General features: G+C 51.0%; 1 protein-coding gene across 1 annotated transcript in view; it reads right to left on the bottom strand.

Annotated features, from left to right (window-relative positions):
• LOC142257352 (uncharacterized) overlaps positions 1 to 17,915 on the bottom strand; it is a 78,329-nt gene extending 60,414 nt beyond the window's left edge. The window contains exons 1-5 of the mRNA XM_075329456.1: positions 17,720 to 17,915; positions 14,051 to 14,119; positions 10,937 to 11,113; positions 10,731 to 10,854; positions 10,582 to 10,649 (exon numbers count right to left, since the gene is read on the bottom strand). Coding sequence (XP_075185571.1) covers positions 10,582 to 10,649; positions 10,731 to 10,854; positions 10,937 to 11,113; positions 14,051 to 14,104 — 423 coding nt within the window. The 5' untranslated portion in view covers positions 14,105 to 14,119; positions 17,720 to 17,915. The remainder of the gene's footprint in view (positions 1 to 10,581; positions 10,650 to 10,730; positions 10,855 to 10,936; positions 11,114 to 14,050; positions 14,120 to 17,719) is intronic.
• Between the last annotated feature and the right edge of the window lie 360 nt (positions 17,916 to 18,275).

Here is an 18,275-nt window from a genome sequence, read left to right as displayed (position 1 = left end):
TTGATCTGAAGGGTGGACTCCTGCTGAGTCCACGTACCCTGAGCCCTGTGGTGGAGAAAGACTATTCTCCACCCTGACAGACTCCCGTCTGTCATGACCACCGTCCAGGATGGGGGTAGGAAGGACCTTCCTTTTGACAATGAGGTGGGAAGAAGTCCCCACTGAAGAGAGTCCTTGACCGTCTGAGAAAGGGAGACGTTCCTGTCTAGGGACGTCGACTTCCCATCGCTTTGGCGGAGAATGTCCCATTGAAGTGGACGCAGATGAAACTGCGCGAAAGGGACTGCCTCCATTGCTGCTACCATCTTCGCTAGGAAGTGCATGAGGCGTCTTAAGGGGTGTGACTGGCCTTGAAGGAGAGACTGCACCCCCGTCTGTAGTGAACGCTATTTGTCCAGCGGAAGCTTCACTATCGCTGAGAGAGTATAAAACTCTATGCCAAGATATGTCAGTGATTGGGTCGGTGTCAGATTTAACTTTGAAAAGTTGATGATCCACCCGAAACTCTGGAGAGTCTCCAGCGCAACGTTCAGGCTGCGTTGGCATGCCTCTTGAGAGGGTGCCTTGACAAGTAGATCGTCCAAGTAAGGGATCACAGAGTGACCCTGAGAGTGCAGGACTGCTACCACTGCTGCCATGACCTTGGTGAAAACCCGTGGGGCTGTCGCCAGACCTAAGGGCAGGTCTACGAACTGAAGATGCTCGTCTTCTATAACGAATCGCAGCAAACGCTGGTGCTCTGGAGCAATCGGCACGTGGAGATAAGCATCCTGATGTCTCTTGATGCTAGGAAATCTCCTTGAGACCTTGAGGCAATGACGGAGCGGAGGGATTCCATCCGGAACCGCCTGGTTTACACTGCTTTTTGAGCAGTTTTAGGTCTAGAACGGAACGGAAGAGCCGTCCTTTTTGGCACCACAACCAGATTGGAGTAAAAACCGTGACCTTGTTCCTGAAGAGGAACAGGGATTATCACTCCTTCTGCCTGCAGAAGAGCATCGGCTCGGTCGAGAGGTGGGGAAGTTCTGAAGAATCGAGCCGGAGGACGAGAACAAAACTCTATCCTGTACACGTGAGACAAAATGTCTCTCACCCACCGGTCTTTGACCTGTGGCAGCTAAATGCCGCCAAAGCGGGAGAGTCTGCCACCGACCGCGGATGCGGAGAGAGAGGGCTGAAAGTCCTGAGGAAACCGCCTTGGTAGCGGTTCCTCCGGCTGCCTTCTTTGGGCGTGATTGAGCCCGCCAGGAGTCTGAGCCCCTCTGAGCCTTTTGAGTCCTTTTGGACTAGGAAAATTGGGACCAGCCCGAGCCTGGAAAGGACCGAAACGTCGACTGTCCTTCCTTGTGTTTTGTTTGATCTGGGCTGGTGTAAGGAAGAATCCTTACCCTTGGCCTGTTTAATGATTTCATCCAATCGCTCAGCCAACAGTCTGTCACCAGATAATGGCAAACTGGTTAAGCCCTTTTTGGAAGCAGGAGCTGCCTTCCATTCCCTTAACCCCAAGGGTCTGCGCAAAACCACGGAGTTGGCGTACGCCACCGGCGTACGGCTCGTAGAGTCCAGGACAGCATGAATAGCGTAAGTCGCAATGCATGCGAGGTTAAGGACGCCACCTGCGGCACAGATGTACGTGTGACAGTGTCTATCTGCGCAAGACCAGCTGAAATAGCTTGGAGTGCCCATACGGCTGCGAATGCCGGAGCAAACGACACGCCGATAGCTTCACAGACAGATTTCAACCAGAGGTCCATCTGTCTGTCAATGGCATCTTTAAGTGAAGTCCCATCTTCCACTGCAACTATGGAGGATGGCGCGGCGGAGAAAAGCTTGTCTGGATAAGCGTAGTGTTTCTGGACTGCTCCTCTGAGTCAGAGAGGCTCAAAAAGTACTGAATTTACGCTTGGGATACCTGAAATGGAATTTCTCCTGCTGAAGCTGCCTCCTCCACTGGAGGGGCTGAGGGAGAAATATCCACCAGTGTATTGATGGGCGCTATGAGATCATTCACCATGGCGTCCCATTAGGAGCATCCAGAATGAAAGCGGTCTCAGGATCAGAAACCTGATCAGCTACCTCATCATACAGAGAATCCTCTCGCTGAGACCCTGACCAGTGTGTGAAGTCGAGGGTCTCTCCCAGCGAGCTCGCTTAGGCTGTCTGGGACTGTCGTCCGTGTCAGAGCCTTCAGTCTGGGATGTATGGGACCCCCTTGGAGCACGGATTAGTTCCAACTGAGGGAGACCGGGGAGCCTTGATTCAACAATGCCCATGGTCTGAGTCACCGCCCTGGACTGCAAAGTTGCTAGAATTTTGTTCATAGTCCAAGACATTTTATCAGCAAAAAAACTGCAAACTCTGTCCTCTGGACAGTTTCACAGGTGGCCCTCTCTGGGCCACCACTAGCAGAGACTCTACCCATTAGGGGTTAGTGGAACCTGCCGGTAAAACAGCCTCACGTGCGGTACAGACAGCATAGAAAGCCTGTGCCTTGGCCCCCTTGCTCTATGCTGACGACATGCTGTTGTCTCCTCAGAGCTATCTAGGGGTATATCGCCAAGAAGCGACCGTACAGCCACAAGTCTCAGCCGCGCCGCAGCCTCCAGCGCGGCAGTTTCCCACAGATAAACTCACTCAGCTAAGCTGCAGTGAGTATAGTCCAAGCGCGCAGCGCTGTTGTCCTCGGCGCACTAACACGCCCAGCAATGCTGGCGTGTGTCTGTGTATGGTCTTGCAAATATAAGTACAAGGATAAAGTACACAAAAAAAAACTGTGGCAATAGTGGGGTCAGCACCAAGGTGCTGCTTACCACCCGCATAAGCGGGTAAGTGGTCGCCAGAATCCCTTTGCTGGTCTCCCAGAGCCTGTGTCCGTTCTCCAGCGTAGATTGCCTGCAGGAATGGCTGCCGGCGTCCTGTGAAGAGGGGCGGGCCGTGGGCGTGCCCCAGACAAGAGCGGGAAACTGGCGTCCCCCTGTGCCCAGTGAGAGGGCTGGAGTATGTAAATAAGACTCCAGCCCTCGGCGCTGATCATTGTACAGCGTCTCGCCCCTTCCCTGACTGGCAGGGTTGGGGGCGGGAACGAAACGTAACTAGGCCGCAAAAGCCGGGGACTAGATTTATAAGCGCTGCCGTCGTAAAAGCACGGCAGCGCGAAAGTCCCCGGCGCACCACAAGTCTCAGCCGCGCCGCAGCTCCAGCAGCGGCTGGCGCGGTAGTTCCCGACACAAACTCACTCAGCTAAGCTGCAGTGAGTAAAGCCCAAGCGCGCAGCGCTACTGTCCCCGGCGCACTAACACACCCAGCAACGCTGGAGTGTGTCTGTGCATAGACTGTACGGGGACACAGAGTACCTTAACGTTGCAGGGCCTGTCCCTGACGATACTCCGCTCCATTCCAGCAGGATCTCCGGGTCTGTGGATGGAGCCCGGCCTCAGAGCCTGGAGGCCGGTAAGATCCCACTTCACCAGAGCCCTTCAGGGGGATGGGGAAGGAAAACAGCATGTGGGCTCCAGCCTCCGTACCCGCAATGGGTACCTCAACCTTAACAAACACCGCCGACAAGAGTGGGGTGAGAAGGGAGCATGCTGGGGGCCCTAGTATGGCCCCTCTTTTCTTCCATCCGACATAGTCAGCAGCTGCTGCTGACTAAAACAGTGGAGCTATGCGTGGATGTCTGACCTCCTTCGCACAAAGCATAAAACTGAGCAGCCCGTGATCCCACGGGGGGTGTATAGGCAGAAGGGGAGGGGCCTTACACTTTTTAGTGTAATACTTTGTGTGGCCTCCGGAGGCAGTAGCTATACACCCAATCGTCTGGGTCTCCCAATGGAGCGCCGAAGAAATGCGTTTTTGGGCTCAAAAGCAGATCCTCACAAAGAATGAGCAGTCCGTTTGTGTCGTTTTTTTTAATCTGCTTTTGCTATTGAAAGCATTATCTATGAGCTCAGAAACCTTTCAGATGATGCGGTTTTTTAAAAAGCTGATCTGCTTTAGCAGCTGAAAAACGTATTCTCAAAAAACACAGAAAAACGCTGTGTGTGTAGCCTTAGATCCGGAATAGAACAGCCATTTATAGGACATTTCATAACTTTCCAAAATTCCTATGAAAAATATTCAGCACATTCTGCATTGCACTACTGACCCCAATTTATTATATATTTGACAAGTCGGAGCATTTTATACCGACTCCACCAAAATGAGCACTGACTGCACAACGACTATAACTAACGGAACCGGCGCTGCACTCTGGACAGAGGAGCACCACGGTCACACTCGCAGCACTGCAGCGATGAGGAGGAGGAAGTCGCTACTTCTACTCGTCCCGATGTAGCAGAGTTTCTGTTCTGTTCTCTTCCTTGAGGCTGAGGTTTCCGCCCATTTCTGGGGCAGGCGGGGTCTCGCTTCCTAGGCTGAGTGGTCACTGGTCCCCCTCGCACTCAGTTTGTTTCGCTCTGTGGCCTTTCTTATCTCACACAGTCCAGCTGTCGATGCGCCAGTACCGGCGCCATGTTCTACCTCTCGGCCGCTGATCCGAACCATCCCATAATCCCAGACTCCCCGTCCTGTCAGACTTCACCTCAGGCAGATGCTCCTCTCCTCACAACATCCCGCCTAAACCACCACACACAGACTGCGGGGGGAGGACGAGTCCAAGAGCCACACATCAGAGGGAGGAGATGGTCTACTCAACCACAACCTAATTAAGTCCTTTATGAGTGGAGCCGCACGTGCGCAGCCATCAAGTTTATTTAATTTCATAGTGTTTAAAGGGAACCTGTCACCAAATTTAGATTATCACCACCAGAGAGATCATATATACTGCATTCCACAATGTTTTATATAAGAGCTTAGGCTGCGCTGTATAACATAAAAAAATACACATATAATACTCACTTACAGGATGGTCCGGTTTGATGGGTGTCGCTGCTCTCCAGTCCAGTACCTCGTCTCTGCTGCGATCTCCATCTTCCTCATACCAAGCCCAGTGTGGATGATGTGTCTGCATCATCCACACAGCCCGACACTGCAGTCCTGCCCTAGTGACAGATCAAAGTGTGCCTGCGTAGGACGGAGGAAAAAATTCAATTCGGTCGTGCATGCGCACTACAATACTTTGATCTGCGCTGAGCAGGACTTCAATACCTGCTAGTGATGTAGGACACGTCATGCACATGTGCCTCAGAAGAAAAACGACAACGATCACCGCAGAGAGGAGGCGCCGCACCGGAAGAGGAGGTGCTGGACCGGAGAGCAGTGACACTCATCGGACCAGACCGCCCCCTAGGTTGAGTATTATAAAAGTGTTTTTTTAAGTTATACAGCGCGGCCTGGGCACTTATGTACAGTATTCCGGAATACTGTATATAAGAGCTCAGTAGTGGTGTCCGCATATTACAGTCGCCAAAGCGGGTGACAGGTTCCCTTTAAGGTTGAAGGTAGACTTAAGTCCCAGTTCAACCCATGACCTAACCTACCATGTTAACTCAGAGGAAGGCAAAAAAAACCCATGGGACAGACAATAAGTGCCCAATTAGGGGGAATAATTCCTTCCCGATTCCACATACGTCAATCACTGAATCTACTGCACATAACCAGTAATATTACATTTTTTCAAGACAAGAAAATCATCCAGACCTCTCTTCAATTTTAGTTGTGAATCCACCATTACACCATCATGTGGCAGAGACTTCCCCAGTGTCACTGCTCTTACAGGAAAGAATCTGCATCTGATTAGGATTAAACCTCCTTTCCTGTAACTGTAGTGGACGCCTCCTTGTCCCTGTTGCAGCCGATGTGTAAAGAGATCATTAGAGAGCTCTGTACTGTCCCCTCATATTTGTACATTGTAATAAGATCGCCCCTTACAAAAGCCTTCGCTTTTCCAGACTGAACACCCCCAGCTTAATAACCCGTCTTCTGCACCCCCCATTCCTGTAATAGCCTTGGTCGCTCTTCTCTGCACCCGCTCTGGTTCAGCTCTGTCCTTAAACACCGGAGACCACAATTGTCCCCAGTATCCTCAGTGCGGTCGCACTAGTGACCTGTATAGGGGTAACACTATGATCTTCTCATGAGCATCTTAACCCCTTCACCCCCAGTCTGTTTTCACCTTGATGATCCGGGCCATTTTTTGCAATTTTGACCAGTGGCACTTTATGAGGTTATAACTCTGGAACGCTTCAACGGATCCCGGTGATTCTGAGACTGTTTTTTCGTGACATATTGGGCTTCATGTTAGGAATAAATTTAAGAATATTTTTTGCATTTGTCAAAAAAATGGAAATTTGGCGAAAATTTTGAAAATTATGCAATTTTTAAAGTTTGAAGTTTTATGCTCTTAAACCAGCGAGACATATGAAAAAATATTAAACAACATTTCCCACATGTCTACTTTACATCAGAACAATTTTGGAAGAAAAAAAAAAATTATAAAAAGGAAGTTACAGGGGTTCAACGTGTATGAGCAATTTTACAACAAAATTAACAAAACCAATTTTATTTTTTAGGGACCAAATCACATTTGAAGTGATTTTGAGAGGCCTACGTGACAGAAATCACCCAAAAGTGACACCATTCCAAAAACGGCACCCCTCAGGCTACTCAAAACCACATTCAAGAAGGTTATTAACACTTCAGGTGCTTCACAGGAACTAGAGCAAAAAAGGAAAAAAAAAAAAAATAAACATTTTACTTTTTGCAACAAAAATGGTAATTTAGCCTCAAATACTGCATATTCATAAGGGTAGCAGGATTAAATGGACGCAAAATGTGTTGGACAATTTATTCTGAGCACGCAGATACCTCATATGTGGCGAAAAACCACTGTTTGGGCGCACGGCGGGACTCAGAATAGAAGTCATTTGACTTATTGAAAGAAAATTAGCTGGAATCGTTAGCAGCACCATGTTGCGTTTGGAGAGCCTCTGATGTGCCGAAACAGTGGAGCTCCCCCACATGTGACCCCATTTTGGAAACTAGACCCCCCATGGCATAAATCTAGATGAGTAATGAGTACATTGAACCCTCACGTGCTTCATACATAGAGCCATAAAAACAAAAAGTACTTTTTTCCCCACAAAAATGTTATTTTAGGCTGACTTTTTTAATTTTTTTACAGGGGTAACAGGATAAAATGGACAGCAGAAGTTGTTGGGCAATTTGTCCTGAGTACGCTGTTACCGCATATGTGGCAGAAAACCACTGTTTGGGCGCACGGCAGAGCTCCGAAGGAAAGGAGCATCATTTGACTTTTTGGCTATGTGCGCACGTTGCGTAAATACATGCAGTTACGCTGCGCTTTGTAGCGCAGCGTAACTGCATGCGTCCTGCGTCCCCTGCACAGTCTATGGAGATTGTGCAGGGGCCGTGCGCACGTGGCGTTTTAGAGCGCAGCGCTTCGGCTACTGCCGAAGCGCTGCGCAAAAAGAAGTGACATGTCACTTCTTCCGTGCGCTTTGCCGGCAGCCCCTGCTCTGTCTATGGCAGTAGCTGCAGGCAGAGCGCATGGAATCGGCTTCACTACGGACATTTCTGCAGCGATTTAAAGCGCACATGTGCTCTTCAGATCGCTGCAGAAATTTCTGCAGTGAACTGTACGCAACGTGCGCACATAGCCTTTGAACGGAAAATTAGCTGGTGCGGCTGACGATTCTATGTTGTGTTGGAGAGCCCCTGATGTGCCAAAACAGTGGACCTCCCCCACATGTGACCCCATTTTGGAAACTAGAACCCCATGGCATAAAAAAACAAATCAGGACGCAGGTTTGTATGTGCTGCAACAAGTGGGGGGACTAGGTGAGATGGAAAAAAAAGCCCTGTCCAAAGTAGAGTATGGCTGCAGGACGCTTGCTGATCAGTTACCTAATGGTTTAAGTTTGGTTTTTTGTTTTAATTTGGAGTGCACAAAAGAAAAGAAAAAAAAAACCAAAGTAAGAACTCGAGCAATTAAGTACCTGATCAGCCAATTACGTAGCTGAACAGCGCTTGGTGGCAAGCAGGCGGGGGTGGAGAAGGAGTGGGAGGTGAGATAGAAAAGAGCCACGAACAATACTTACGGGATGGATCAGAACAGCAGCAAGATCACAGGAGAGATGGAGGCAGATCAATGACGCAGCAGATGGGGGGCAGCGGCGGATGGAGGGGCGGCGGATGGAAGAGGGCGCAGCGGTGGAGGTTGGGAGTTTATTGGGGATAGCTACCTTACAGGATGGAACTAGGCAGCAGGATCACAGCAGATGAAGAGGGCAACGGATCAGGGAGGGCGAGAGGTGGGCACGTGCAAGAATCACTCTCCTCAGCTTCCACGGACGGAATGAAGCTGAGGGGAGCGGTCACGTACAGGTCAACAGCCTCAGATTCACGGTGATCGGAGAGATCGGTAACAACGCTGGTCTCTCCAATCAGAGCTGGGGGCTGGTGAAAAAGAGGTCACCCAGCTCCAGCCAATGATCAGTGCTATAGCTGCACTGATCATGGCTGGATTTCAATGTTTCAGCCATTTTCAATGGCTGAAACAGTGGTTGTGATTGGCTGAGCGGCATGTCACTCAGCCAATCACAGCCTCTGTAGGTTAATGATCTTGTAGGGGGTAGTGAGTAGAATTTCAATATTTGCAGATGATACTAAACTCTGCAAGGTAATTAACCCTTTAGCGACCCATGACATACTGGGCACGTCATGGTGAAATTGCAGCACCGGAGCCCGGGCTCTCGCTCACCACGACTGTAGTGGGAAAACAAGTGGAGGTTCTACGGCTGGAGACTGGTGTGAGAACACTTGCCACAGTGATAGAGGAGGAAGAAGCAGGAGTCACGGTTGAAGTGGAAGCCGGTGGTTTGCAAGGCCCCTCTAGGCCACGTTATAGCTCAGTAAAATTCCCAGAATAACTCCTGTTGGTCGTGCATGTGCAGAGTCATTCAGGTAGTAGTCAACTTATTGGAATTTCTGCTTCTACTGATGCAAGTAGCAATTCTAAAAGTAAAAAATGGCCCTTTAACAAGCCTTTTCATAGGACTTAAGGCCCTGTCACACACAGAGATAAATCTTTGGCAGATCTGTGGTTGCAATGAAATCATGGACATATTGTTCCATTTGTACACAGCCACAAACCTGGCACTGATTGTCCAAAATTTCACTGCAACCACAGATCTGCCGCAGATTTGTGTGTGTGACAGGCCCTTTAGGCTTTATGCCAGATCAGAACCTCAATTTGCAGACACTGTGTTTCGGGTTGATTGCACTAGAGCTCGTCTCCTTCCTCCCTGAAGGGACAATTTGCATATTCCCCAAAGGAGCTCTGCAGCTATAAGACTCCTCTCACAGGCAGATTGTTTTGTCAGGTCTCCGAAAGGAGAAAAGTTTTCCCTTTAGATGTCTCTACTGACTTGTGTTTTGTTTTTTTACAAAGTTGGCAGATAATCTAGGTTGGGTCATTCTTTGCAATCTCAAAAAAAGGCCCAGGCTAGGCAACCCTTCCTACAAACTGCATACCCATGACTGCTGCTGGCCACAGTCAGAGTTGCGGCTGAGAATGAAACGCTTGGCGTAGTTGCATCACTATGTGTTTGTTCGAGTAGTGGCAACATAATCTCGTCTTTGTCCTCTGCTGAGCTACTCGGCTGCATGCCTCTGGATTCACAACAAGTGGGATCTACAACCTTATCGTCATCCTCTCGGTTGTCCCATTCCTCACCCAGAGTCATCCTCCTCCTTTTCCGGCCTCCACAGTACAATACACTTGCGCCTCGGGTATCGGTGTCTCCTCCACCCCTGGGGGTTAACGTCTGTTAATGAGGGCCTGGATCCTGCTCAGACCCTACTTTGTCCAGATTCGGATCCAATTGACAGATTTTGAGTATCAATGCAGATGCTTTTTTCCTCTCGAGTCTGGGAATCTTTGGAGCAGACCTCTGATACTCATGGGATAGAATGTGTGAATAGCTCTGAAGACAAACTCATCTGTGGCTCCCCACAGTGATCGGGCGGATGGAGAGTTGTAACATCCAGGGAACAAGAGTATCTGGGGTGCTACCTCTGAAGACTGTACTATGTGCGATGAAGAGAGGCCATTTGACGCAGTGCTTGACATCCACTGTAGCACATGTTCTATCTGGCCCTCATCTATAAGTTATACCGCTGTGCTGCTGCCAAAGAAAGGGAGTGGAGCAGCCATCCAGTAACGGAAGCCGGCAGCTGTCTTTGGGTAGGACATGCCAGTGTTTGTTCAGTAGAGCTTTCAGAAATATTAGCACCTACCCTACATACACCCGCCTATTCCCCCTTCCACCACAATTATGGTATTAACTACTCATGTTTGATGTACCTTTCCCTTCTTTTAACCAGCTATATCACAACTCGTGACCCACACCTGTGTCACCTATCACTAAATTAACAATCAGTATTTAGAATAATTGCCATTTCATTATCTAAAATTTAGATGATGAAATGGCAATTTTTGGTGATCCTGCCGTCTCCACCGCTCTCATTACACAAGAATGAAACATCTAATACTGGAGGAGAAGACAAGACTGAACACAAGGTCACAGCCGTCTACACCTCATAGGGGAGATCTCTATCTACCTGAGGATCCTGTGGAGGAGGAGGAGGAGCGGGACATCTCTCTGGGGTCGTCCTCGTACTGGAGAGACCTGCATGAGACACAGACAGGACGGACATCATTATTACATACAGATAATTATAGGCCGGGTGTATTCAGTCCTGTCTATTACCTGGTGATGTGCGGGGCTGGTGTTCCTCCATCATCACCTCCTTGTACCGCTCCTTGTGTCCTTCTAGATACTCCCACTCCTCCATGGAGAAATAGACGGTGACGTCCTGACACCTTATAGGAACCTGACAACACAATGATACCGTCATCACCCAGAATCCTCCAGTGCCGTCCTGTATAATGTCCCAGCATTCCCAGCAGTGTCACCTCTCCAGTCAGCAGCTCCATCATCTTGTTGGTGAAATATAACACCTTATGGTCATTGATTTCCTCATGTATCCGGGGGTGAGGTGGAGGCCCCGGGATTGGGCTCAGGGTTCCTCCCCGTCCTTCAGACAAAGAAGCCTGACAGCGATCACTAGAGGTCTTCACTACTGTGTAATCCTGAGCGAGGAGACATTATTAATATCACTACAGACATTTCCAGAGTCCATGACCTCCCCGGTCATATCCTCTGTTATTCCCATAGATAGTGATGTAATGTGGTGACATCAGAGCCTCTCACCTCCCCGGTCATATCCTCTGTTATTCCCATAGATAGTGATGTAATGTGATGACATCAGAACCTCTCACCTCCCCGGTCATATCCTCTGTAAGGGCTCATTCACATGACCGTTCAGTTTGTCCTGGTCAGTTCCTGTTTTTTTGCGGACCCACGGACAGGACCATCTTTTTAATGTCTTTTGTGTAGGATCGGATGGGACACGGAAGAACTTCCGTATGCATCCGATGCTACAAAAAAAAACAAACACATCGGATGCTGTATGTCCGCTCCGTTATTATGGAACATGTCCTGTTCTGTTCCGCAATAACGGACCGTGACTCAATACAAGTCAATGGGCTTCCAAAATCCTTGGAAGCCGCACGGAAGCACTTCCGTGTGACCTTCGTCGGGTGCCCGTGCAGTCTGTGTTCTGCTCCCTGCCAGCCCCGCGGCTGCCCGCACTGCAGTATCAGCAGCTTCTCACACTGAGCAGCCGCGAGGATGACGAGCGCTGCTGTCAGGAGGTTAGATGAGATCATTACCTGCTGTGACGATCTCCTGTCCTCCTGACGTCAGCGCTGTCACTGCCTTCCATTGCCCGCCGCGTTCTCACATCAAGTCTCGCGGGTGGCCCGAGCCTGACTAGCGGTGACGTCACGATCTCCCGCGATTCTTCGCTGTGAACGCGGAGGGCATAGAAGTCAGTGACAGCGCTGACGTCAGGAGAGCAGGAGATCGTCACAGCAGATAATGATCTCATCTAACCTCCTGACAGCAGCGCTCGTCATCCTCGCGGCTGCTCAGTGTGAGAAGCTGCTGATACTGCAGTGCGGGCAGCAGAACACAGACTGCACGGGCACCCGACGAAGGTCACACGGAAGTGCTTCCATGCGACTTCCAAGGATTTTGGAAGCCCATTGACTTTTATTGAGTCATGGTCCGTTATTGCGGAACAGAACAGGACATGTTCCATATGTTCCAGGACATGTTCCATATGTTCCAGGACATGTTCCATATGTTCCAGGACATGTTCCATATGTTAGATCTCATCTAACCTCCTGACAGCAGCACTCATCATCCCCTGCAGTAAACTGGGCTGACCTATTGAGGTTAGCTCAGGTCACTGCATTACTCTCCCAGCCAATGGGGAACATTCTGTTCTTCATTGACTGGGACAGTGACTATGGTATGGATTGTCGTGGGACCCCCTTATTGGATTACGCCGGACCCGGATTTGATTGTTCTTTTCAATAAATTGGTGAAAGAGGGAAATGTGGCAAGTGTTTTTTTCAAATAAAACTTTTTTGTCTATTTTTTATTACTGACTAGGTTCGTGATGTCAGGTGTCTAATAGACACGTGACATCACTAATGCCAGGGTTTGATGCCAGGTGACATTACACATCTGGCATCAACCCCATATATTACCCCATTTGCTACTTAACAAGGGCAATGGGATGAGTTCGGGAAAGCACCAGGATTGGCACGTCTAATGGATGCCCCACTTCTGGAGTGGCTGTGGTCTTCTATTTTTAGGCTGGGAAGTGTCCAATAACAGTGGACCTCCCTAGTCTGAGAATACCAGACCACAGCTGTCCGCTTTACCTTGGCTGGTGATCCAATTTGGGGGGGGGACCCCGTGTTTTTGGTTTTAAATTACTTATTTATTATTTAATTTAAAATAACAGCGTGGGGTGGCCTCTGTTTTGGATTACCAGCCAAGGTGAAGCTGCCAGCTGTGGTTTGCAGGCTGCAGCCGTCTGCTTTTTTGGCCAACTACAAGGCTAAGCACCCTTTAGTGCCACATGAAAGTCACAAAAAGGGTGCCAGCTTAGAATATGCAGGGGGGTGGGACATTATATATGTCTTTCTCATTTATCTATCTCTATACATTCATCCCCCTTCTGTCTCTATATCTATTCATCTCTATATCTACTCATCTATTTACCTTTCTTTCTGCTTCAGCTTTTTGCGGTCCGCAAAAAAAAAATGGAAGGCATACGGATGACACACGGACCTATACGGAACGGATGTCACACGGATGAATCCGTGAAAAAAACGGACCGTTTTTTGCGGCCCACAAAAACGGAAAGGTCATGTGAATGTAGCCTTATTCCCATAGATAATGATGTAATGTGATGACATCAGAGCCTCTCACCTCCCCGGTCATATCCTCTGTTATCCCCATAGATAATGATGTAATGTGATGACATCAGAACCTCTCACCTCCCCGGTCATATCCTCTGTTCTTCCCATAGATAATGATGTAATGTGATGACATCAGAGCCTCTCACCTCCCCGGTCATATCCTCTGTTATTCCCATAGATAATGATGTAATGTGATGACATCAGAGCCTCTCACCTCCCCGGTCATATCCTCTGTTATTCCCATAGATAATGATGTAATGTGATGACATCAGAGCCTCTCACCTCCCCGGTCATATCCTCTGTTCTTCCCATAGATAATGATGTAATGTGATGACATCAGAGCCTCTCACCTCCCCGGTCATATCCTCTGTTATTCCCATAGATAATGATGTAATGTGGTGACATCAGAGCCTCTCACCTCCCCGGTCATATCTTCTGTTATTCCCATAGATAATGATGTAATGTGATGACATCAGAACCTCTCACCTCCCCGATCATATCCTCTGTTATTCCCATAGATAATGATGTAATGTGATGACATCAGAGCCTCTCACCTCCCCGATCATATCCTCTGTTATTCCCATAGATAATGATGTAATGTGATGACATCAGAACCTCTCACCTCCCCGATCATATCCTCTGTTATTCCCATAGATAATGATGTAATGTGATGACATCAGAGCCTCTCACCTCTCCAGTAAGATGGAGGATTATCTCCAGACTCAGGTTTAATATCTTCTCCATAATTTGGTCTTCGTCCTTATTCATCGTTTATGGGTCAATCAGGAAAAAATCAAAAGAAAATGACAGAAGATGCTTTATTGGAAAGAGGATGAGATAACAAAAATCAATGAAAAAGGAAAAACACAAAAAATAACTTAAGATAACAAAAGGGAAATAATTGGAGACGATAAAGTGCAGATGTTGTCTTCCCTCTTCTCTGCCGGCTCCAACTGACCGAGATCTGAGGAGACTGTGCAGCAGATCGGGCGATTGTAACATTTAAAGTGGGCTTTACACGCTATGATATATCTAACGAGATGTCGGCGGGGTCACGTTGTAAGTGACGCACATCCGGCCTCGTTACTTATATCGTATGATAGCTATGAAAGTGCAGAAATACTCACCACCTCGATCGCTGACACGTCGTTCATTTTCTAAAAAAATCGCACGTTCAGTTCATCGTACCCGGGGCAGCACACATCGCTCCGTGTGACACCCTGGGAACGATGAACACAGCTTACCTGCCGCCGTCGGCAATGCTGAAGGAAGGAGGTGGGCGGGATGTTTACGTCCCGCTCATCTCCGCCCCTCCGCTTCTATTGGCTGGCCGCTGTGTGACGTCGCTGTGACGTCGACCGTCCCTCCCCCTTCAGGAAGTGCATGTTCGCCGCCCACAGCGAGGTCGTTTGGAAGGTAAGTACATGTGACGGGGGTTACAGCATTGTGCGACACGGGCAAGAAATTGCCTGTGCCGCACAAACGATGGGGGGCGGGTGCGACCGCAAATGCGATTGCACGATATATTGAAACATGTAAAGCAGGCTTTACTCTTGGTCCTAAAAATGTCCGGCTTTAGGCTTTGTGCGCACTAGAAAAGTGATTTTTCTTAAGAAAATTTCTTGAGAAACTTCTGGGAGTTGAAGGTTACCGCACCTGCGGTAACAAACCGCACCAAAACTCATGGGAAAACCGCATGCGTTGTTGTCACAGGTTGGACCCTCCGGTTTTTTACAAAGAAAGCATGTTGAAAAAGAGAAGAAAAAAAATCATTTCCTAGAGGGATAGAGGGGGTGGGTAGCTAGATAGATAGAGGTGGGTGGGTGGGTAGATAGAGGCGTTGGGTGGGTGGGTAGATAGAGGCGTTGGGTGGGTAGATAGAGGCGTTGGGTGGGTAGATAGAGGCGTTGGGTGGGTAGATAGAGGCGTTGGGTGGGTAGAGGCGTTGGGTGGGTAGATAGAGGCGTTGGGTGGGTAGATAGAGGCGTTGGGTGGGTAGATAGAGGCGTTGGGTGGGTAGATAGAGGCGTTGGGTGGGTAGATAGAGGCGTTGGGTGGGTAGATAGAGGCGTTGGGTGGGTAGATAGAGGCGTGCGTGGGTAGATAGAGGCGTGCGTGGGTAGATAGAGGCGTGCGTGGGTAGATAGAGGCGTGCGTGGGTAGATAGAGGCGTGCGTGGGTAGATAGAGGCGTGCGTGGGTAGATAGAGGCGTGCGTGGGTAGATAGAGGCGTGCGTGGGTAGATAGAGGCGTGCGTGGGTAGATAGAGGCGTGCGTGGGTAGATAGAGGCGTGCGTGGGTAGATAGAGGCGTGCGTGGGTAGATAGAGGCGTGCGTGGGTAGATAGAGGGGTAGATAAGGCGGCACGGTGGCTCAGTGGTTAGCACTGCAGTCTTGCAGCGCTGAGGTCCTGGGTTCAAATCCCACCAAGGACACCATCTGCAAGGAGATTGTATGTTCTCCCTGTGTTTGCGTGGGTCTCCCCAGGATTCTCTGGTTTCCTCCCACACTCCAAAGACATACAGATAGGGACTCTAGATTGGCAACACTGTCCCCATTGGGACTCACAATGTATGTAAAGCTCTGTGGAATTAATAGCGCTATATAAATGAATAAAATTATTATTGATAGATAGAAGGATAAATAGAGGACAGATCAATCAATAGATAGAGTCCCTGTGAGCACACACTGCATTTCTCAGGCGTGTCAGTCACACTCCGGGACCCCTCAGTGATGGCCGCGCTCCCCCCACAGGTCACACACACTCCGGGACCCCTCAGTGATGGCCGCGCTCCCCCCACAGGTCACACACACTCCGGGACCCCTCAGTGATGGCCCCCACAGGTCACACACACTCCGGGACCCCTCAGTGATGGCCGCGCTCCCCCCACAGGTCACACACACTCCGGGACCCCTCAGTGATGGCCCCCACAGGTCACACACACTCCGGGACCCCTCAGTGATGGCCGCGCTCCCCCCACAGGTCACACACACTCCGGGACCCCTCAGTGATGGCCCCCACAGGTCACACACACTCCGGGACCCCTCAGTGATGGCCCCCACAGGTCACACACACTCCGGGACCCCTCAGTGATGGCCCCCACAGGTCACACACTCCGGGACCCCTCAGTGATGACCCCCCACAGGTCACACACACTCCGGGACCCCTCAGTGATGACCCCCCACAGGTCACACACACTCCGGGACCCCTCAGTGATGGCCCCCTCACAGGTCACACACACTCCGGGACCCCTCAGTGATGGCCCCCACAGGTCACACACACTCCGGGACCCCTCAGTGATGACCCCCCACAGGTCACACACACTCCGGGACCCCTCAGTGATGACCCCCCACAGGTCACACACACTCCGGGACCCCTCAGTGATGACCCCCCACAGGTCACACACACTCCGGGACCCCTCAGTGATGACCCCCCACAGGTCACACACACTCCGGGACCCCTCAGTGATGACCCCCCACAGGTCACACACACTCCGGGACCCCTCAGTGATGACCCCCCACAGGTCACACACACTCTGGGACCCCTCAGTGATGACCCCCCACAGGTCACACACACTCCGAGCCCCCTCAGTGATGACCCCCCACAGGTCACACACACTCCGGGACCCCTCAGTGATGACCCCCCACAGGTCACACACACTCCGGGACCCCTCAGTGATGACCCCCCACAGGTCACACACACTCCGAGCCCCCTCAGTGATGACCCCCCACAGGTCACACACACTCCGGGACCCCTCAGTGATGACCCCCCACAGGTCACACACACTCCGGGACCCCTCAGTGATGACCCCCCACAGGTCACACACACTCCGGGACCCCTCAGTGATGACCCCCCACAGGTCACACACACTCCGGGACCCCTCAGTGATGGCCCCCCACAGGTCACACACACTCCGGGACCCCTCAGTGATGGCCGCGCTCCCCCCACAGGTCACACACACTCCGGGACCCCTCAGTGATGGCCCCCCACAGGTCACACACACTCCGGGACCCCTCAGTGATGACCCCCCACAGGTCACACACACTCCGGGACCCCTCAGTGATGACCCCCCACAGGTTACACACACTCCGGGACCCCTCAGTGATGACCCCCACAGGTCACACACACTCCGGGACCCCTCAGTGATGACCCCCCACAGGTCACACACACTCCGGGACCCCTCAGTGATGTCCCCCCACAGGTCACACACACTCCGGGACCCCTCAGTGATGACCCCCCACAGGTCACACACACTCCGGGACCCCTCAGTGATGGCCGCGCTCCCCCCACAGGTCACAGAGGAGTCCCCGTCTCTACAGCCCGCGCTGCCCCTGCACAGAGGAGCCGGGGACACTCACAGCTGCAGCAATGAGGCCGCTTCTTCTGCTGGGATGTAGCGGAGGGGATGTGCGGGGTTTCCCGGGGCAGGCAGCGGGGGCCGCCTCTTGTGCTGAGGGCTCCTCCGCTCTCCGCTTCCTCGTCTCACACTGCTCTACTGCCCATGCGCGGGAGCACAGACAGCAGGAAACACACACAGTGCGGAGGAACCAGGATAACGGCTCAATCCCAGTGGCTCGAGGGAACTCTGGTGACGTCACGCCCATGTGACCAGAAGGGGCGGGGCTTCCATTGCTGATACCAGGAAGTAACGTTCTCTCCTCAGTCTCCGGGGCCTGGAGTTGTGTATAATAGAAGCGGGGGCGGGGCCGCAGGATGATAGTGGGCGGGGCCGCAGGATGATAGTGGGCGGGGCCGCAGGATGATAGTGGGCGGGGCCGCAGGATGATAGTGGGCGGGGCCGCAGGATGATAGTGGGCGGGGCCGCAGGATGATAGTGGGCGGGGCCGCAGGATGATAGTGGGCGGGGCCGCTGGATGATAGTGGGGCGGGGCCGCAGGATTCTAGTGGGCGGGG

This window comes from Anomaloglossus baeobatrachus, chromosome 1 (assembly GCF_048569485.1).
Source record: "Anomaloglossus baeobatrachus isolate aAnoBae1 chromosome 1, aAnoBae1.hap1, whole genome shotgun sequence".
NCBI lineage: Eukaryota > Metazoa > Chordata > Amphibia > Anura > Aromobatidae > Anomaloglossus > Anomaloglossus baeobatrachus.
This window is presented reverse-complemented; position numbering and strand designations above follow the sequence as displayed.